The 18,697-nt window shown below is 44.7% G+C and overlaps 1 protein-coding gene across 1 annotated transcript in view; it reads right to left on the bottom strand.

Moving 5' to 3' along the window:
- Positions 1-18,697, bottom strand: part of ALK (ALK receptor tyrosine kinase) — a 754,225-nt gene that overhangs the window by 339,573 nt on the left and 395,955 nt on the right. The window contains exon 4 of the mRNA XM_015112031.3: positions 10,360-10,561. Within this exon, the coding sequence (XP_014967517.3) occupies positions 10,360-10,561 (202 nt within the window). The remainder of the gene's footprint in view (positions 1-10,359; positions 10,562-18,697) is intronic.

Here is an 18,697-nt window from a genome sequence, read left to right as displayed (position 1 = left end):
AGACAGTGCACCAAATCCGTATGTAGACTTTGTGAACCCCTTTAAATTCAAAATCCCCAGGCTGCTATGGCTCTTAACTAAGGCTCTGAACCATAAGAGAATGCATTTCTGTAAAAGCCAGGAGTTTAGTCAGGCATATGTGTATGGTTCTCTAAATAAAACAAAGAGGAAAAGGCAAACTTAGAAGCAGGCCAAGTAATGAGAAAGAAGGAGGTTTGCTTTGAGGCTGGGCATGAATGCAGAGGGGAACTGGGCTACTAAGCGGGTCATGGTGTTTCCTCACACTTGGGCCATCAGTTCCAGTTGCCTGGACAGTTTCCTTACAGCTCAAAGAGCTGGCAATTCCATCACCCAATTCCATCTCCTCACCACAGACTTGGTTTTTGAAGGTAAAGGCAACCGGGTTGCAATGGAGCTTCAGGAGACAGGAGAACTGAGGCCAGACTTTCTGGATAGACTCTCTATGACCTTTGGCAGTGCCAGATGTAAGTCTCAGGACTGCCTGCTCTCTAAAACAGGCTTCTTCTGTGCATCAAAGCCTTACAACTTTGCCCTTTATTGTGGACGGGAAGGATTGTATACACACCATAGAAAAATGCAGCTGGGTATTTATAAAGAATAAATAATGGTTAACAATGATAAATAAATAAGAATGCATCCTTGATTATCAGCTGGTAATAGGGCAGTTACCATCCATGGAGTGATGATTGGGAGCAGGGACAGTGGAGCTGGATTAGCTGGGCTCAGATCCAGTCTACTCCTTATAAGCTGTGCAACTCTAGGCAGGTTACTTAACCTCACTGAGCCTCAGCTTCCCCACTGTAAAAGAGGAAGTGCTAGTGCCTCCCTCACCAAGTGATGGTACATATAATATTAGATCAGCTGACACTTGCAAAGCACTTAGAACAATGCTGCCACCAGAGCGTAAGTATCAAGTGACTCTTCCTCTTTCTCTTCCTCATTATCATACAAATTACAGGAGATGAAGGAAGGGAGGTGAATTCCTACCTGGGATGCCAGGTCCTGTCTGGTCCCCCAGCCAGCAGCCTCATTCTCTCCCTATCTTTCATGTGTTGGCACTTAGGAGCCAACAGGGAGAGGACCCTGGGTCCCTGCTGACTGTGGGGAGAGACAAGCTGGTAACTGAATGGTCACAAGGCTGCATGGTCAATGCTATTTGAGAAACCCTAAAAGGGCTTTTCAGAGGAGGGGACATTGCATGTGTAGGGATTTCTGTAGTGGAAAAGGGGTTAAGGGCAATCCACGAAGAACCCCCGTCCCCTATGGCTACTCTTCTTGCAAAATGAGGAGTGAAGGGGCAACAGGCCAATCCTGGAGTCCTGGCTCATCCACTGAAACCCACCCATGCTGGGGTGAGAAATAGTTGCATGCACGGATTGTCCACACAGGTACTTGGAGTTTTCGGTGGAGAAGAAGATACTGCCAGAGAGAAAGTGAAAGCAAGGGGAGTGCCTGCATTCAGAGGGAGGTCTTCCGGGCATTTGCAGCAGGACATTTGCTACAAGAAGAAGTAGTGGTGATTGTGGGACCCAGGAATGAAGCTCTGCTGTTTGAGGACTGCTTTTGTAGAGAGGGATGGGTTTTCTTGCCACATAAGCCGGTGGCCACAAACACATGAAAGTGAGGACTCCGAGAGCCAGGATAAAGAACCCCAGGCAGGACGGGGAGGAAGAAACCAAGGGAATCACATGGCCACAGTCCATGATCTGTGTCCTCAGGCTGTCCTTCGCACACGTGCGCTGTGTGGAATGTCTTCCTCTCATGGTCCACCTGACACCCCTCACCCCTGCAGAGCCAGCTCAAGTGTTCTTCTCAGGGCCAGCTTGCCTGACAGCCACCAGCATTCCCGTAGCACCCAGCACACAGCACCCATTACACCCCTTTCCTTATGGCCTCATAACTGTGTCTTGTCGTCCAATTCCAAACCTCGTTCTGAGCTCCTTGGAGCCTGAATGAGCTTCCAGAGTCCAGCCAGTGCCTGGGACTGAGCATGACTCATAGACATTTGTTGACAGAATGCATACATGAACTATGAGTGAATTTCTTGACACCAGTGTTCTATCACTAAAATTCTTGCACCTATTTTTACCATCTCCCTCCCCACTGGGAAACGGTGAGGCTCAGTAAACACTTCTGAGATGAGAAGCATCTGTTTCTACGCATTTTGACTTCTCTTTGTATGCAATATATATTTATCATTATGGGATTGGCCAAGATGCCATTCTGACAAGCCACGGGGTTACAGGTATTCACAGTTCTCTCATCGTCCTGGTGTTCAATCCATCAAATATCCAGGGCAGAGTGAGAAAGCAAAAGCAGCGGCTCAAAAAAGCCTCACTACAAGCCTTCAGTTGTCAAATCTCGAAGGTCAGAACTGGCAGAAGCTGATGGTCTTTTTTTTTTTTTTTTTTTTTTTGATGCCCATCAATGAAAGCAATCGCGAGTAAAAGTTGTACCTGCCAGGAAAGGAATTGTCCTTTGTACTTCATGGCAACCTTCACAGTTGAGGTGCATTTTGACAGCTGCTTCCTGAGCCCCAGGGAGGGTTACACATTTATCTCTGGGTGTGGGTGGAGGGCAAGGAGAAAATACTTTTCATCTTTCCATCGATTGGAGACTCTTCTGTGATCTTGAACGGGGCTTTAATTTTTAGACCCAGAGCTTAGGCTTTAAAAGAGTTTTATCCTAGAACTAGCTTCAATTGATATGGTATCCATCCATCTAACACAGAACCCCTACTATCTGCTAGGCAGTGTGCCAGACATTGCTAGCATAAAAAGGTGTGCAACCCAAAGTCTCCATCTTCAAGACCTGTGGGCCAGAATTAGATGACCAAATATCAGAGGGGTCCTCTTGAGAAGAGCTTTTCCTAATTGGATAAGAACAGCTCTTAGTTTTCTCAGAGCCAGGCATGATGCCAGGGTTCAACTGCAAGGCTGTCTTGGGAAAACAACATAAGAAAAGAAATGGACCCAGAAGATTTGTGTTCCCCTGTGTTACCCATAACTATAGGCAAACTATGGAAGCTCTCTGAGATTCGGTTTACTCATCTATAAAGGAGGTGAATAATACATATGGTACAGATCATAGTAAAGGTGAAATGAGTTGATAGATGTTGACTCACTTGGCAAACTGAATATGCACTGTACAGATAATTTACCATGAATATTTAACAACATAGTCTCTGCTTCTTGAGAACAAAAAGGAGGGCTGTGGCTCTGTTGTTTACCTGGGACCTAGATGAGAGTCAATACGTGAAGTACAAAGAGAATGGATGGATGGGTGGATGGATGGATCAATGGATGATAGATGGATGGATGGATGGATGGATGGATCAATGGATGGATGGATGGATGGATGGATGGGAGGATGGGATGGATGATGGAGGATGGACAGATGGATGGTAGATGGATGAATGGATGGATGGATAGATAGGTGGGTGGATAAGAGGATGAGATGGATGGATGGATGATGGGTAAATGGATGGTAGATGAACGGATGGATGGATGAATGGATGGATGGTATGGTAGATGGATGGAGGGATAGGTAGGTGGATGGGAGGATGGGATGGATGGATGGATGATGGATAGATGGATGGCAGATGAATGGATGGATGGATAGATAAATGGAAGAATGGGATGGAGCTTCCTTCTGGCTTTAAAAGGTTTTGCTTCTCTAGTCCATCTGTATTCTCATTCCCCTGTGGCTTTGGAAGCCATAGTCCTTCTAGAGAGAGAATAATAGATGTGTTGAGAGTATATCCACCTGTGGAGACCAGAGACATTTATGACCTTGGATTCCCTCCAGCTACCCCAGCTCATGGGCTGCACAGGCAGGATTAGGCCACGGGTGGAAACCTTGTCACTAGCCTGTCCAATCATGAGTGGGAGAAAAATGGCTCTCCACCTTAAACACAAGTCCTCCCATGTCTTTAGGCTTTCTTTTTTGCTTTTCTTCTTAGCGTTTAGTAAAAGGTAATATAAAGCTACCCGGTTATGTGATCAATCAATTCAAGCTGAGATGTTAGAGCCATGATTCTTAACTTTTGGTGCACACCCAGAATCCCTGCAGGGCTTCCTAAAAATACATATGCTCATGGCCCACTCCAACACAAGTAAAATCAGAATGGCTCAAGATGAGACTCAATTATATGAATTTTGTAAAATGTGTGGCTCTGATGTGTATTACTAAAGCTTGTGACCTACCATGTTAATGGCCGAAGGTCCAGTTCATCTAAAGAAGACTAGCATTTTAGTAGTTGCTTCAATATTACTACTCAAAGTGGGGAGAAATATGGTAAATCCAGCATACTCAATGGGACTGGTACTTTGGGATCCATTTTGAAGAACACAAGTGGTTACTCTGAGAAGGAGGGGTGTGAAATCTGTAACCCTGGCTCTCTTCCTGCCCACTCTCCCATGACCCTGAGCAGCCTGAGAGAAGGGTGTCCCTTAGACAGACAGCCTGGGCCTGGGAGGCAGGGGGTAAGCACTATTAGCACCTGCTCTGCATCTTAATCTAATTTAAACCCACGAAACCCCCATGAGTGGCACAATTACTACCATTTTACAAAGATGAGGCTTATAGAGATTCTGAGACTTGTCCAAACTCATATTGTGTGTGAAGAATTTCCTCCAGGGACACTTAGACCTCACGTCTCCTGCCCACTGTGTGCTCAGAGAACTCTGAGCTACACGATTGTTCCTGTAACAAGGTGTCTGGGAAATATGCCCCTGACAAGCCTGGGTGTGAGTTTTAAGGCTTTTAAAAATTATCTTTGGAGCCTTTGAATGGCTTTCTCTTTTTAGTGTAAATCACCTAGACATTAAAGGCCTTATTGTATATTTATTAGTGTGTTATTCAGACCATGGGGGAAAAGAGAGAAGCTGACTCTATGAATGACTTTGAAAGTGAGAAAAAGCTGGGCCTGAAATTAAATCATTGTGACACTGCCACTTGAGGGCATCAATTTCAATAAATGATCACCTTTTTTATTTCTGATCTCGTTTATCATGCAGGCAAGATTCGAGGAGAACTTTTGACCGTGGAGGCTGAATGCCACAGGCTCTGATTTCCCCAGCTGTCAAGACTTGCCACTTTGCCCTGGGCTGACTGAAGTTCAACCCAGAGCAGCCTGGGAAAAGCAATCAGGTCCCTTTTCAGGAGCAAATGCCTGGTGGCATCTTTCCATAGGTGCCCTGCCCTGAGACCATCTCTCGCTCAGCCTGTCTACTGACAGGAACATTTGAGGTTCTGTGAATTAGTGGTGAAGGTATCAGTGGGCCAGAAGGGAGGTCCCTCTTTGTCCAGGGAGCAGGAGTCTGGGGTGGGGAGAATTACTTCCTGCTGCCCTAGTCCTGGATGGCATCTGAGGATGGGTCGCTGGCATTGCTGGGACAGAAGAGGGGAGCAGAGGGCAGTCAGAACCTCCACTTTAGAAGGTAAGAAGCTACAGCTGGGCAATGCTGTGGTTGTCCATAACCATGCCGCAAATTAGCAGCGGAATCAGGACTGAAACCGCACCTCCTGATGGCCACAAATCAATATCTCTTTGAGTTAAATTACCTTGGCACATTTCCTATTAGGATTGTTACTAGTTTTAAAGCTGGGATCTTTGGTCAGAACTGATTGCCTTAAGTAAGTGCTGCAGCTGTATGGGTACCCAGTGTGAATGCAAATTTTTCTTCACTTGGGGAGGGTGGCTGCAGATTTTAATCTAAGGGCAGTGAGTTTGAGGGTTTACTGATGCAGCTGGGCAGCTGGGAAACAGACCCTTCCAGGGTGCCACTGTGGAGATGAGTCCTGGCTTTGCCACGAGCCTGCAGTTCTGTGTGTTTGTTAGTTTGTTTTTTTGAGACAGGGTCTTGCTCTGTCACCCAGGCTGGAGTACAGTGGCATGATCATAGTTTACTGCAGCCTCAACCTCTTGGGCTAAAGCAAGCCTCCTGCCTCAGCCTCATGAGTAGCTGGGATTACAGGCATGTCGCATCATGCCTGGCTAACTAAAAATATATTTTTTTTGTAGAGGTTGGGGATCTCACTATGTTGCCCAGGCTGGTCTTGAACTCTGGCCCCAAGTGATCCTCCCACCTTGGCCTCCCAAAGTGCTGGGATTAGGGGTGTGAGCCATTGTGCCGGGTCTGAGCCTGCAGTTTGACCTTCATCACATCACACCACATCATCACCCCCCTGGGCTTCACGTTCCCCATCAGGAAACCAACATGGAAAGGGGAGGAGATTAGACTCAAGTATCTTCCGGGTCTAGGGGTTGAGGTCCTGCAGAAAGGCAAGGCTTTGTGCTGAGAATTTCAGTTCACCACCACACTCTGGACTGAGTCTTATTTGTGCTTTAAAATGCCCTGACAGCTTATCTTGGCTCAAGCCTGAGTTTCCCCAATGACTTTCGGTTTAAAATATCTTTTCAAGTATTAGTAATTCATATGATTGGCAACTTCTATTCCCTCGGGGCCCAATTCTTCCCTCCACACACTGTGTAGTTCTGGTCACACATAATAAAGTCCCCAGATACCCGTGGCTGTAGGAGAAAGCCATGTGCTTGGAGAGGAAACAAGACTGGAGGTGGCCTTCTGGGCAGGAGCCCTGGAGAGTGTCTCCTATAGCCTGACATGCCACCCACCCTCAAGCTTGCATTCCTGCATCCAGGAGAACACCAATTTTACATAGACAATTGCTGCTGGATCGATCTTTCTAAGACACATCAGAACGGCAGTGTGGTGCAGTGGATGGCTCCCTAGCCGGCTGCTTCTGCTGGATCTGCCATTAGCGATCTTAGCTCAGCCTCTTAATAATATGAGCCTCAATTTTAAAACATTCACACAAGCACGTGCTGTTGCTATTCTGCTTGTGTCTTCCTTACTGGACTGGATGTTCCTTGAAAGCTATGACCTTGTTGTCTTCGGCTGTGTCATCTTTGGCACCTACTACACAAGAGGCACTGAATCCATGATGGTGAGATGAATGTTTGAACCAAAAAGGACCTAGCATTTATTAGTGCCAACTATAGCCAGGCACCGTGTGAGCCATTTTCCATATGCCATTTCACAACTCACCATTTTACATAGGTATTATCATATTCAGTCAGTTCATGGGGACTTTGTGGCCACTAATTTCTAGCTAAGATGTCCTATGCCTACGTGACTGTGACCAGCTGGGCCTAGGCTGTTTGACAGCCCCTATTTCTCTGCTTCCTTGATTCTCTGGTCATTCTGGCTGGGCACATGAGCAGACTGGGCACTCACCTGTCCGTCCCCTGCGAGACTCTGGGCAAAGCCAAGCAGTCTTGGCCAACGTGGCCACTCATGCTCTGTGATTCATTAGACCTCATATACTCCGCTGCTCTCCAGGCGACTAGGAAGGGAGCAGCTGCTGTGCTTCTCCAACTGCCTTTCCCCTACCTCCTGCCTCCGGGTGCTTCCAACCAGCCTGCTGCTCCCGCCCCTCTGATGCACGACAGCCAGCACTGCCTGCTCACGACTCAGTGGTTTCCGGGGAACTTGGTGGCGTCTGACTTGTCATTCCTCAGCCCACTCCTCTGAGTCAGGCTCTCCCCAGCCGACTTTATTATTACAACTTCCTCCCTCATTACTATAAACACGGAATGTTGTTTTCCAAATAGTGGTCCCCAAACCACCATCTCCTGTTATGAGAGGAAGCCAGCCCCATTTGTAATCATCACATTCGACATCACCAGGATATCACTGTGTCCCCCTCACTGCTCTGAGCGCTATGCTAGTGAGGTCATCTCTGACATTAAACGGAATGAGCTTTCAGCAAGGCAAACTGCTGAGTATTGCAAATCCAAAGATTCTTGAGACTAGCAGTGACCCCATAATCAGAGAGCAGGCAAATCTCCATTCTTTGTGATCCCAAACTCTCAACGGTGCAAAGCTGGGCAAGTTTTGATTTGCTAGGCAAATGCCCTGTTCCTTGCAGCTGGCCAAGGCACCCACGAGAGTAGCTCTGCGCTGCAGTGGATGGTCTATTGATTGTCCTTTCTGCTGCCACCTTCTACCCTCACCACACTGATCTCAGGGGAGGTGAGGAGGCTGGCCCAGGCATCTGTAATTTAAATCTGGAATCACTCCTGCTCTTCACTAAACTCCATAAATTCCATGGCTCTGCCAGGGCCAGGGGAAAACATCGCTGTACCTGAGATGCATGAAGCTTGGGTCTAAGATTAAGTCCCTGTATACGTAGGCAGCCCCAGACAAAGCCATCGAGTCACTGAATTTGCCTCAGCTCAGTCCCAATTCCTCTGTCCTGCTCAACTCACACCTTCCAGAGGACAGAGCAGCTCCTCTGGTGATAGAGGCATTGCCTTGGGAAGAGGGTAAGTTGGGTGGCCAGGTGGACCTTGAGGTAGGTGGCCATGGCACCATATGGAGGGAAGGCTGCCCTTGAAGGCACTGACATCGCATGCCCCAGGGCTCACTTGTCTTGAAAGGTCAAATAATCAAAACAATCACTCTCTTTTTTATGTTTTTGCAAGATTCTTTCATATTTCCCTTTCTCTTTCCCAACTCCACCCTTTCTCCCTAAGAGGCTTTAGGTTTCCTGGAAAGAGTCCAGTTTGGACCACGTCACTTCCTATTTCCTCTCTCTGCCTCATTTTCTCCTCCTTTAAATCAGAATTCACTTGGTAGTTATGAGCATAGAAAGGTAAAGAGGGAAAAACTATTTGCAAGGCCCTATGGCCAGTCACACCCGAGGAGTTATGTTCCTGACTATGCTACACAGGGAAACAGGCCAGGCCACACAAGAAGGGCTGAAACCCCTCTGGCACCTTTTCTCACACTCGTGGGTATTCTCAGACTCCAACTCCACCTCTCCCAGCCACATCTGTGAATCCCCCCACCCTCCACCAGCATCACAAGGGACTGATGCCTGAGGGCTCAGCAGCCTCAAGCAACAATCCCTGGTCTCTGCCAGGCCTGGTGGGGAAGGAAGGAATGTTGAGAGTGGTAAGTCAGAATATGCAACTCTCAGAATATGAGACTGAGCAAATACCTACAGGATGGCACATAGCCCTGCTCTCAGATAAGAGGCCTTCCCATCCAGGCTCCTTACTGGAAAGAGAAGCTGTGCTGGAGGGAGGCTTGGTGCCAGAGGACAGCTGGTCCCAAACGGGGCAGTCCAGACACCTGCTATCCCACACTGATATCTGGTGAATAGAGCAAGAGTCCTTGGTAGCTGGGACCTTCTCAGCCAGCCCAAAGAGGTATTTCAGAGGCAGGAAGATGGATATGAGTTTAGGAATGTGGAGAGCATTCTTTTTGATGCCAAGATTTCATTCCTGATGAGACTGCAGCAGCTTGTAGTCCTTCTAAGTGCAACTAAATACAGATGGGTTAATGGCGGGGAGTGGGGAGAAGACTTTCAATAAATTATGAAGGAGGCCATTCAGCCTTACTGCCAAAGCAACAGACAGGATCTCTCCCCTGCACACCATGGGGATGGAGGATGGTTAGCAGTCATCGTCCAGGTGGGACCCTTCTGAAAAGATATTCTCTTAGAAGGAAGCCAAGTCTAAGCACAGCTAGACATTTGGGAATTTTCTCCTGTAAACAAGTCACAAAGAAGGATCCTTGTTGCTAAAGTAATCAGATCTGGGGTCCCTCAGTGCTGAGATCATAGGATGGTATTTATACTTATGGAATGAAAAAACAAAAGCCAGGCACAGAGGTGCCCTAGTTTAACTTTGCTTTCCAATGTCACGACTTGTAGAGCCCTGATGAATCACTGAGTAAGCAAGTAAGTATCTCCAGAAAGCTTAAAGGTTTCCACTGGCATATGCCTTGGTGGTTGTAGCACAAAGCTCTGTTCCAATCTCTACTGAATTACACTGGTGTAGTATCCATGACTAATCCTGCTCTGGGGTACCAAATTCCCGTAGAACCTGCTTGGATGGCCAAAATATTTTGTCCTTTCCCTTCCTGCCCAACTTCTGCTGGTAAAACCCAGTTTCTACCATATTAAATTACTTTCATTCTGGCCTTTTAACATTTCTTTGGCTGTTTTCTTCTTGGCTCCATCTGAACTTTGGGAAATGAACATCTTTAATACCCACTCATGAAATGCCCACTCTGGCAGCTGGTCCTCTGGCTTCTGGAAGGGCCACTAGCCAGGACAGTCAGAGGGACCCACAGGTCAGTACCCAAGACACCACCTAAGGGATATTAGTAGCAATTGCTCAACCTGGACCTACCGATTCAAGGACAATCATGAGTTTGTAAGTAGATGTCACAGACTCTGGAAATGTGTAGCCAAAAGCCGAATCACCTTGTATAAAATCAATTTTGGACATGGAGAAGTACTTACCCATGCTTCCCTGGGGTGGGCATCAGGAGGATCTCTCTTGCAGCCTCGTTGTGGGGCAGCAGCTGGGCAATGTACCTTCCAGAGGGCTGCAGGTGCCTGTGCACTGAGACGGCCAGCGTACAGTGCTCACTGCTGCTCCTCATCCACGGACTTAGGATGGTGTGCTTGGAGTCAGCTGAGGTGTTGAGGAGGAGAAAGGACCCTGGAAAGAGACAGGGAAAATGAATCTGTAGATGTATTCAGGTAAGACCAGCAGTAGCTCTGTGGCAAGACTTAGAGACAAATAGCATCAAAATCAGAGATACTGGAGGCCATTATCTCCTTCTCTGCATGCACCCAGCCTTCTTCCTCTGCTCTTAGATTTTCTTTGTAAATAGTATAGCCTGATGCAGGTGGACAGTGACTGGGCACATGGACCTTACAGTCAGGCAGACCAAGGTTCTAACCTTACCTCCCCTACTTCCTACTTCTGTGTCCTAGACCCTTAGATTTTTCATCTGCAAAACAGGAATAAAAACATCTATTTCAAAAGACTCTTGTTCCTTCCCTTACTAGTTGAATGATCTTGGGAAAAGCATTAACTTTTCTAGGTTTCGTTTCCTCCCTTGTAAAATGGGGTGAGAGGGTTGGCTGAACTCAATAATCTCTAAAGGTTCATTTCAGCTCTTGAGCCTATGAGTCATGTGAACTTGCAACTCTCCCCAGAAAAAGCCCTACAAATCCCCCCTGGTGTTGTGCCCGTGGCAGAGTTTCCCTCTGGAGCAAGCCAATCCTGATTCCAGTAGCACAGGCCAAATGACCTGCAAGAAACCTACACTCAACGGGATTACTATCAGTGTAAAAGCACACCACCATTGTATTGTTCCAGGCATTCCCTCTGATACATTAATTTTACTTGCTGCACTTCTGCAATGAAGTTTTGGGCCATTAGATGCTGCTGCTTTTGCAGTAGAAATCTATTTCAACAAGATCCCTGACTTCCACAGTGGGAAGCAGCTAAGGAGTACTCAGTCTTCTTAAACTACTCCTGGCACTTCCAAGGTCTCCTTCTGCAGATAACCCAATTTCCCAAATAGGCAAATAAACTAGCAGCCTGCAATAAGCAATGGTGCAGATAAAAGAGAGGGATTCCTACCAAGGCAAAGCATTATTCCAAAGGAAGGTGTTCTTCCAGGAATTGGAGATTTCCAACTTTCTTAAAGTAAGTAAAAGCGACTTCTGGTTTAAATCAGGATGAAGCACAAGACTGTGTCTGAGCTGGATCGAGAACGTGAACCCTCTGTACCTGCTGGGAAGTTTCAGCATGGCGTATGGTCATGAGAAGTGCTCTACAACCATCAGTAAATAATCTACATTATTACAGTATTTTGAGTGGAGGAAATGTTCTTGTCTGGGCACAGAGGAAAAGAAAAGGGATTAGAACCAAAAACAAAGAATGGGGATGATCATCTAATTCAGTTGCCTTGCTTTCCTAGAGAAGCAGACTGGAGATCCAGATAGGGAAATGATTTGTCCAAAGTCTTAGTTTGAAGGTTAAGACCAGACTCCAGATTTCTGGACTCCTAAGCAGTACTCTTCTCCTTGTATCTTTTTCACTGGCCCACCGTGTACTTCAGCCTGAAACATGGCCAAGGTATCTTGTGGCCAGAATGTACAACTTTGGAAGTCAGAGGGGCAGGAAGGTGAATGAGGGGCACATGGGCACCAGACCCAATCCATTTATTCGGTCCCTTCCTTACTCCTTTCTGCCCTCAGATTCCATTTAACGGATGCCTATTTTGAGCAAACATCCAAGCACTGACTGGCTTTGCGCTGAGGAGACGACGTGACAGACACAGTTGTGGCCTTCAAGGAACTCCAGGTCTGGCAGGGGTGAAGAGATGTCTGCAAGCACTATCAGCACTAAAAGAGGTCATAAAGTCAGACACGCATCCAGGCAAAACATGTTGGGAGGCTTCAGGAGGGAGGAGACAGGAGGTCCAGGTGGGAAGATCCATAAAGAGGAAGACCATTGAGCCAGGTCTTACAGGGAGAGAAAAACAAAGATACTGGCAGAATGGACTGTGCAGAAGTTGAAGGGAAGAGGAATAAGGACAAAGGTAGATGATGTTTGGCTGCAGAGTAGGCACTGAAGAGAAAACTGAGAAATAAGGAAGGCTAGGGTGATAGGTGGTGTAACCAGACCATAGAGAGCATTGCTTCCTGGCTGAAGATTTCCAGCTTTATTTTGTGGATAATAGAGAGCCAGATATTTCGAGCAGGAGAATGGCACCATCAGAGTGGTGCTGCAGGAGATCTGATCTGTTATGGTGGGGGCAAGAGGGAATTAATATTGACCCAACCTCATCTTGCACCACAAGTCCACACAAGGGCAAGAATGTGACTAAATACAAATTTGAAGTGTTTGCTATGTTACTGTTGTAAGCAAAGGCAATATGTCGAAGGTGGATGACTGGGGTTTCCAGTACTAGGGTAGTGTGTATCTGTGCAGAGCACATGAGGACCCTGGAAGTATCTTTGGGGACAGAGTCTTGCTCCAGACTCTTTGGGGGTATGGCCTGGGGTTAGGATGAAGCCAGTCCCATGTCCGATAATAATTTACACATAAGGGAGCAGCAGCAACTGTGCCCTGGTCTGAGACCATTCTCTGATGTTCTCAAGTTGGCAGAATGTTGAGTAGAAACCAGGAAATTTTTCAGTTACTAAAGGGAAGAATGGGGGCAAAATAAAGAAGGTATCCCCGTTCTTCTCAGGAAGATTATACTTATGCACATGTGCACACGCACGAGAAGCTAAAAAAATCCAGCTGAAGGTGTTGGGGTATTGGGACCAGGGACACTTCATGTGTCACTGATCCTCTCCACTCTTGGGTGTGGCCATGCATGTGAATTCTGTCCCCGTAATTTGGCACCTCAATAATGGAACTCTTTCAAAGCTGACTGAAAGATAGATTATTTTTCCAGTTCTAATATGTGAGATGATGTTTATATGAACCTTATTTTCTGCAACCTATCAATAAGCAACTGAGCTTAAAGTATTTTCACTGTCAGTGAAACTCTATAGTTGAGAGCTATCTCTTCATCGGCAGCTTTCCTCTACCAAAAATAAGGGAAAAAATACATTTCATAAGCTCCTTGGGATATTGTCAGTATAAATCTTTTAAAGTCAGTAAGAATTTCTCTCTCCTCTCTCTTTTCTGTTTCCTATTTATTTTGCTCAGGATAGCTTGGGGCTAGGCGAAGTCTCCTGGGGTCCTTTCTAATTAAGAAGGATGGTCTAGCAGCACACAGACCTTCACCCAGTGTGGCCACAGGAGAGTGGAGAGGCAGATCAAAGAGCTCTGCTTATACAGCGCCATGACCATGTTTCTTTTATTATGCATCATGTCAATATGTTTAATGATTAAATATGAAATGGTTATTTTTACCTCTGTTCACCAGTGTAGGAATATGCTGCTCTCATCTCAACCAGCAGGGCTCAAATTATGAGCAAAACCCAAGGGTCATGAACTTAGAGGTCAAACTCTTTTATATCTGTTCAGTTATTGACCTTAGACAAATTATGTAAACACTTAAATATTAGTTTGTTCAAATTTAATATGGGCATAGCCTACCTCATATGGCTGCTGTGAAGATTAGATTAAATAACATGTATCAAGTAGTCAGTACCATGCCTGCTCAAGGTAGGTATGTAATAAATATCAGTTCCCTGTGTTGACAGGTGTCTTAGTCTGGAATTCCTTTGAACTAGGACTAAACCTGGAATCAGAAGGACTAAATTGGAGTAGCTCTGCTACTACCAACCTTCCTTTGTAAAATGAAAGGGTTGGATAGAGTCTCTCTAAGGATTCTTAGAGCCCCAAACTGTCAGTAATTCTATCTGCCTGCCTAGAATGTTATTAATCTAAAGAAATTGAGTCAAGTCTCCAAGCCCCCAAGTCCTAAACTCTTCTTCTCATAATTCACCTCTCTGAGGTTTATATACCAACAGTTTTAATCAATTGGCCAAATACTCCGTGAACTTTCCTGCTGAGAAGTAAGGAAGTAAGCTGTGGTTCCTTGCCCTGCCTTCCTCTCTCCCAATTTACACACAAACATCCCTAGGAAGGGCTCCTGTGCTAGCATCATTTGTTTCTTAGATGCTTCTGCTATAAGGCTGCTAACACCTCTAAATATCTGGTATGCAACACAATGCTTGCCACATAGTAGGTACTCAGTGATCCTAAAAATCAAAGTGATATGGTGGTAACATGGTGATGTCATTTGGATTATTTGTTCCTCCAAATCTCATGTTGAAATGTGATTCCCAATGTTGGAGGTGGGGCCTAGTGGGAGGTGATTGGATCATGGGGGCAGATCTATCATGAATGGTTTAGCTCCATCCCCTTGGTGTAAGTGACTTCTTACTCAGTTATGTGAGATCTGGTTATTTAAGAGTCTGGAACCTCCCCTCCTTTCTCTCTTGCTCTCACTCTCACCATGTGGCATGCTCGCTCCTTGTTGCCTTCTGCCATGATTGTAAGCTTCCCGAGGCCCTCACTAGAAACAGATGCCATTGCCATGCTTCTAGTACAGCCTGCAGAATCATGAGCCAATTAAACCTCTTTTCTTTATAAATTACCCAGCCTTAGGTATTCCTTTATAGTGACACAAGCATGGACTAATACAGAAAATTGGCACCAAGGAGTGGGGTTTTGCTATAAAAATACCTGAAAATATAGAAGTAACTTTGGAACTGAGTAATGGGCAGGGGTTGGAGGAATTTGGGCAGAGGGAGCTCAGAACACAGGAAGATGAGGGAAAGTTTGGAACTTCTTAGAGACTAATTAAATGGTTTTGACCAAAATGCTGATAGAAATACGGACAGTGAAGACTAGGCTAAGGAAGTATCAAATTGAAATTAAAAAGTTGTTGAAAACTGGAGTAAAGGTAACCTGTGCACACCACAGCAAATAATTTGGCTGCATTCATGTTCATGCCTTAGGGATCTGTGGAAGGTTGAACTTAAGAGTGATAACTTAGGGTATGTGGCAGAAGAAATTTCTAAGTAGCAGAGTTCCTGAGTGGTCTAGCTGCTTCTAACAGTCTATGATCAGATATGGGAGCAAAGACATGACAAACTTGAAACTTATATTTAAAAGGAAAGCAGAGCATAAGGGTTTGGAAAATTTGCAGACTACTCATGTGGTAGAAAGGAAAAGAACATTTTCAGAGGAGGAATTCAAGTGGCCTGTGGAGCAATTTGCTAAAGTGAATAGCATGACTAAAAGGGAGCCAAGTGCTAATATCCAAGACAATAAGAAAAAGACCTCAAGGGCCTTTCAAAAGTCTTTGGGACAGCCCCTCTGATCACAGGCTCAGAGGCCTAAGAGGAAAGAATGGTTTCAGGGGCCAGGCCCAGGGTGCTGTTGCCCTGCTCAGCCTCATGACACTGCTCCTTACATTCTGGCTGTTCCAGCTCTAGCCAAGGCTCAAAAGGGCCCAAGTACAGCTCCAGACACAACTTTGGATAGCATAAGCTATGCTTCCATGTGGTGTTAAGCCTACAGGCACACAGAATGCAAGAGTGAAGAAGGCTTGGCAGCTCCCATCTAAATTCCATAGGAGGTATAGGAAAGCCTGGGTGCCCAGGCAGAAGTCTACCACTGGGGCAGAGCCCCCACAAAGAAACTCTACTAGGTTAATATCAAGGGAAAATGTGGGGTTGGAGCCTCTACACAGAGTCCCCACTGGGGCACTTCCTAGTGGAGCTGTGGGAAAGGGGCTGCTGACTTCCATATCCAAGAATGGTAGAGACACTGGCAGCTTGAAACCTCAGCATGGAAAAGCTGCAGACACTCAACTCCAATCTGTGGGAGCAGCCATGGAGGATGCACACTGCAAAGCCATAGGGGTAGAGCTGCCTAAGGCTCTGGGAGCCTATCCCTTGCACCAGTGTGCCCTGGATGTGGGACATGGTGTCAAAGAAGACTATTTTGAAGCTTTAAGATTTAATGACAGCCCTGCTGTGTTCCACACTTGTGTGATACCCCTTTGTTTTGGTCAATTTCTCCACTTTGGAACAAGAATATTTACCCAATGCCTGTACCACCACTATCTTAGAAGTAAATTACTTGTTCTGATTTTACAGGCACATAGGTGAAAGGAACTTGGCCTTGAGCCCCACATGAGGCTGTGGACTGTGGACATGGAACATTTGTGTTAATACTAGAATGAGTTAATACTTTTGAGGGACTATTGTGAAGGCATAACCATATTTTGAAATGTAAGGAGATGATATTTGGAGGGGGGCAGGGGTGAAATAATATGGTTTGGATGTGTTTGTCCCTCCAAATCTCATGTTGAAATGTGATTCCCAATGTTGGAGGTGGAGCCTGGTGGAAGGTGATTGGATCATGGGGGTAAATCCCTCACGAATGGGTTTAATACCACCCCCTTGGTGATAAGTGAGTTCTTGCTCAGTTAGTTATGTGAGATCTGGTTGTTTAAAAGAGTCTGGGACCTCCTCATTCTCTTTCATTTGCTCTTGTTGTCACCATGTGACATGCTGGCTCCTTGTTGCCTTCTGCCATGATTGTAAGTTTATTGAGGCCCTCACTAGAAACAGATGCCATTGCCATGCTTCCAGTACAGCCTGCAGAACCATGAGCCAATTATACCTCTTTTCTTTATAAGTTACCCAAACTCAGGTATTCCTTTACAGTGACACAAGCATGAACTAATACACATGACAAGGAATAGTACAGAATTGCTTATAATGTTTTTTCAAAAAACAGTCTCTAACCTCTGCTCTACCTGACCACATTCCACACACTGGAAAAATTTTTTTTAAGGATTTCTAATTTATTTAGGTGGCTGCCTTCATAATTCTAAATATTATAGTCATAGTTTTACTTGCAGGTATGACAACTTTAGACATGGACAGGACAATAAGAAAAATAACAATATCCATTTTATAATTCTTGATTTTTAAATGTTCTTGATTTTAAAAATTATCTTCTATTGCTTATGTTTTTAACTTTATGTGATATATTTATGACTTCTTCCATCAGCTCCAGACAGTATCACTTGACTCTCCTCACTATAAAGATGAGGCTATTTAGTCTTCCTGCCTTTCCCTGTACTTTTTCTCTTCCACACCCACCTCCCAAATCAGCTGTACTTTTCCTTTACCTTGTCAAGATTGTGTAAGAAAGATTAAGTGTTTCGCGTTTTGTTTATAGGTTGATGCTAAGTGTCGAAAAATCAATAAACAGACCTTTTATATTGATGGCTATATATTTCTTACTGCAGTGAATAAGGGTTATATTTATAATCTTCTCTATAGATCCAAGAATGCATTCTACTCCAAGCAGGATATATTTCCAGCATCAGGATCAAATGAATTCTCCCTCTTGCATTGTTACTTGTCAAAATTGTGGCACATTTTAATTTGTCTCATATTTGAAATAAGTCTTAGTATATGTTATCAGCAATAATTAAGATTATTATGTTAAATTGTTGTGTGCCACAAAAATAACCAAATTTCATTGCCAGTTGTGTCTTTATAGCTATTTCTGTCTTTTTTTATCCACAGACAATTATTGTTTTACTTTGATTATTCTCAAAAAAAGGTTTGTAATCAGCTACTGTCCAAAATTTGCTTCATCTTCAAGGTAATTCATTGAAAGGACTCTGACAGGTTCTCTTGAACATAGGTGCTATAACTTTGGAGATCATATCATTGAACTAGATAAAAAACATTCAAGACTCTAATTTTAATAACCTGACATGTTCATGAAAATTGCCAACACAACATCAAGTGGGACAAGAATTAATTACATGGGACTGAACTAACAGAGGACCAAAATAATTTTTAATGACTTCTTTTTGTTTGAAACATTGTTGATTCTTTTTATGCTTTATTGTCTAAAGTTAAGAAAACTTTTTCTTTTGAGCTACTTATAGCTTACAACAACAACTGGGTAAAGCATAGTTTTGTGAGCAAAATTAAACCATTCAGTTTTTTCTTTACCTGATTTCTCCAGAATTTTGAAAAGTTGTGAGTATTCTTAATTTATAGCAATGTAGTTATTTACATAAGTTCAATTAGAATCTGTTTTCTTTTGTAGGACAAAATAGTGGCTATAGTGGATATAGTAGTTAATAGTGGATATAGTGGTTATTGGATATAGTGGTTATTTTACCAAGGCCTTGACTGAAATGGTATATTTTCAAATATGATCAGACTGCTTTGAGGAATTTAGATTGACTTTATCGAGCTGATAAGAAGACCTTTAAAAAGTCTGACCTGATACCTTTTCTACACAGTTTTCTTTATAGGGTTCCTGACCTGTGGT

The sequence above is a fragment of the Macaca mulatta genome, chromosome 13 (genome assembly GCF_049350105.2).
Source record: "Macaca mulatta isolate MMU2019108-1 chromosome 13, T2T-MMU8v2.0, whole genome shotgun sequence".
Lineage (NCBI taxonomy): Eukaryota > Metazoa > Chordata > Mammalia > Primates > Cercopithecidae > Macaca > Macaca mulatta.
Note: the sequence above shows the minus strand (reverse complement) of the source record. Positions and strands in the feature narration are given on the sequence as shown.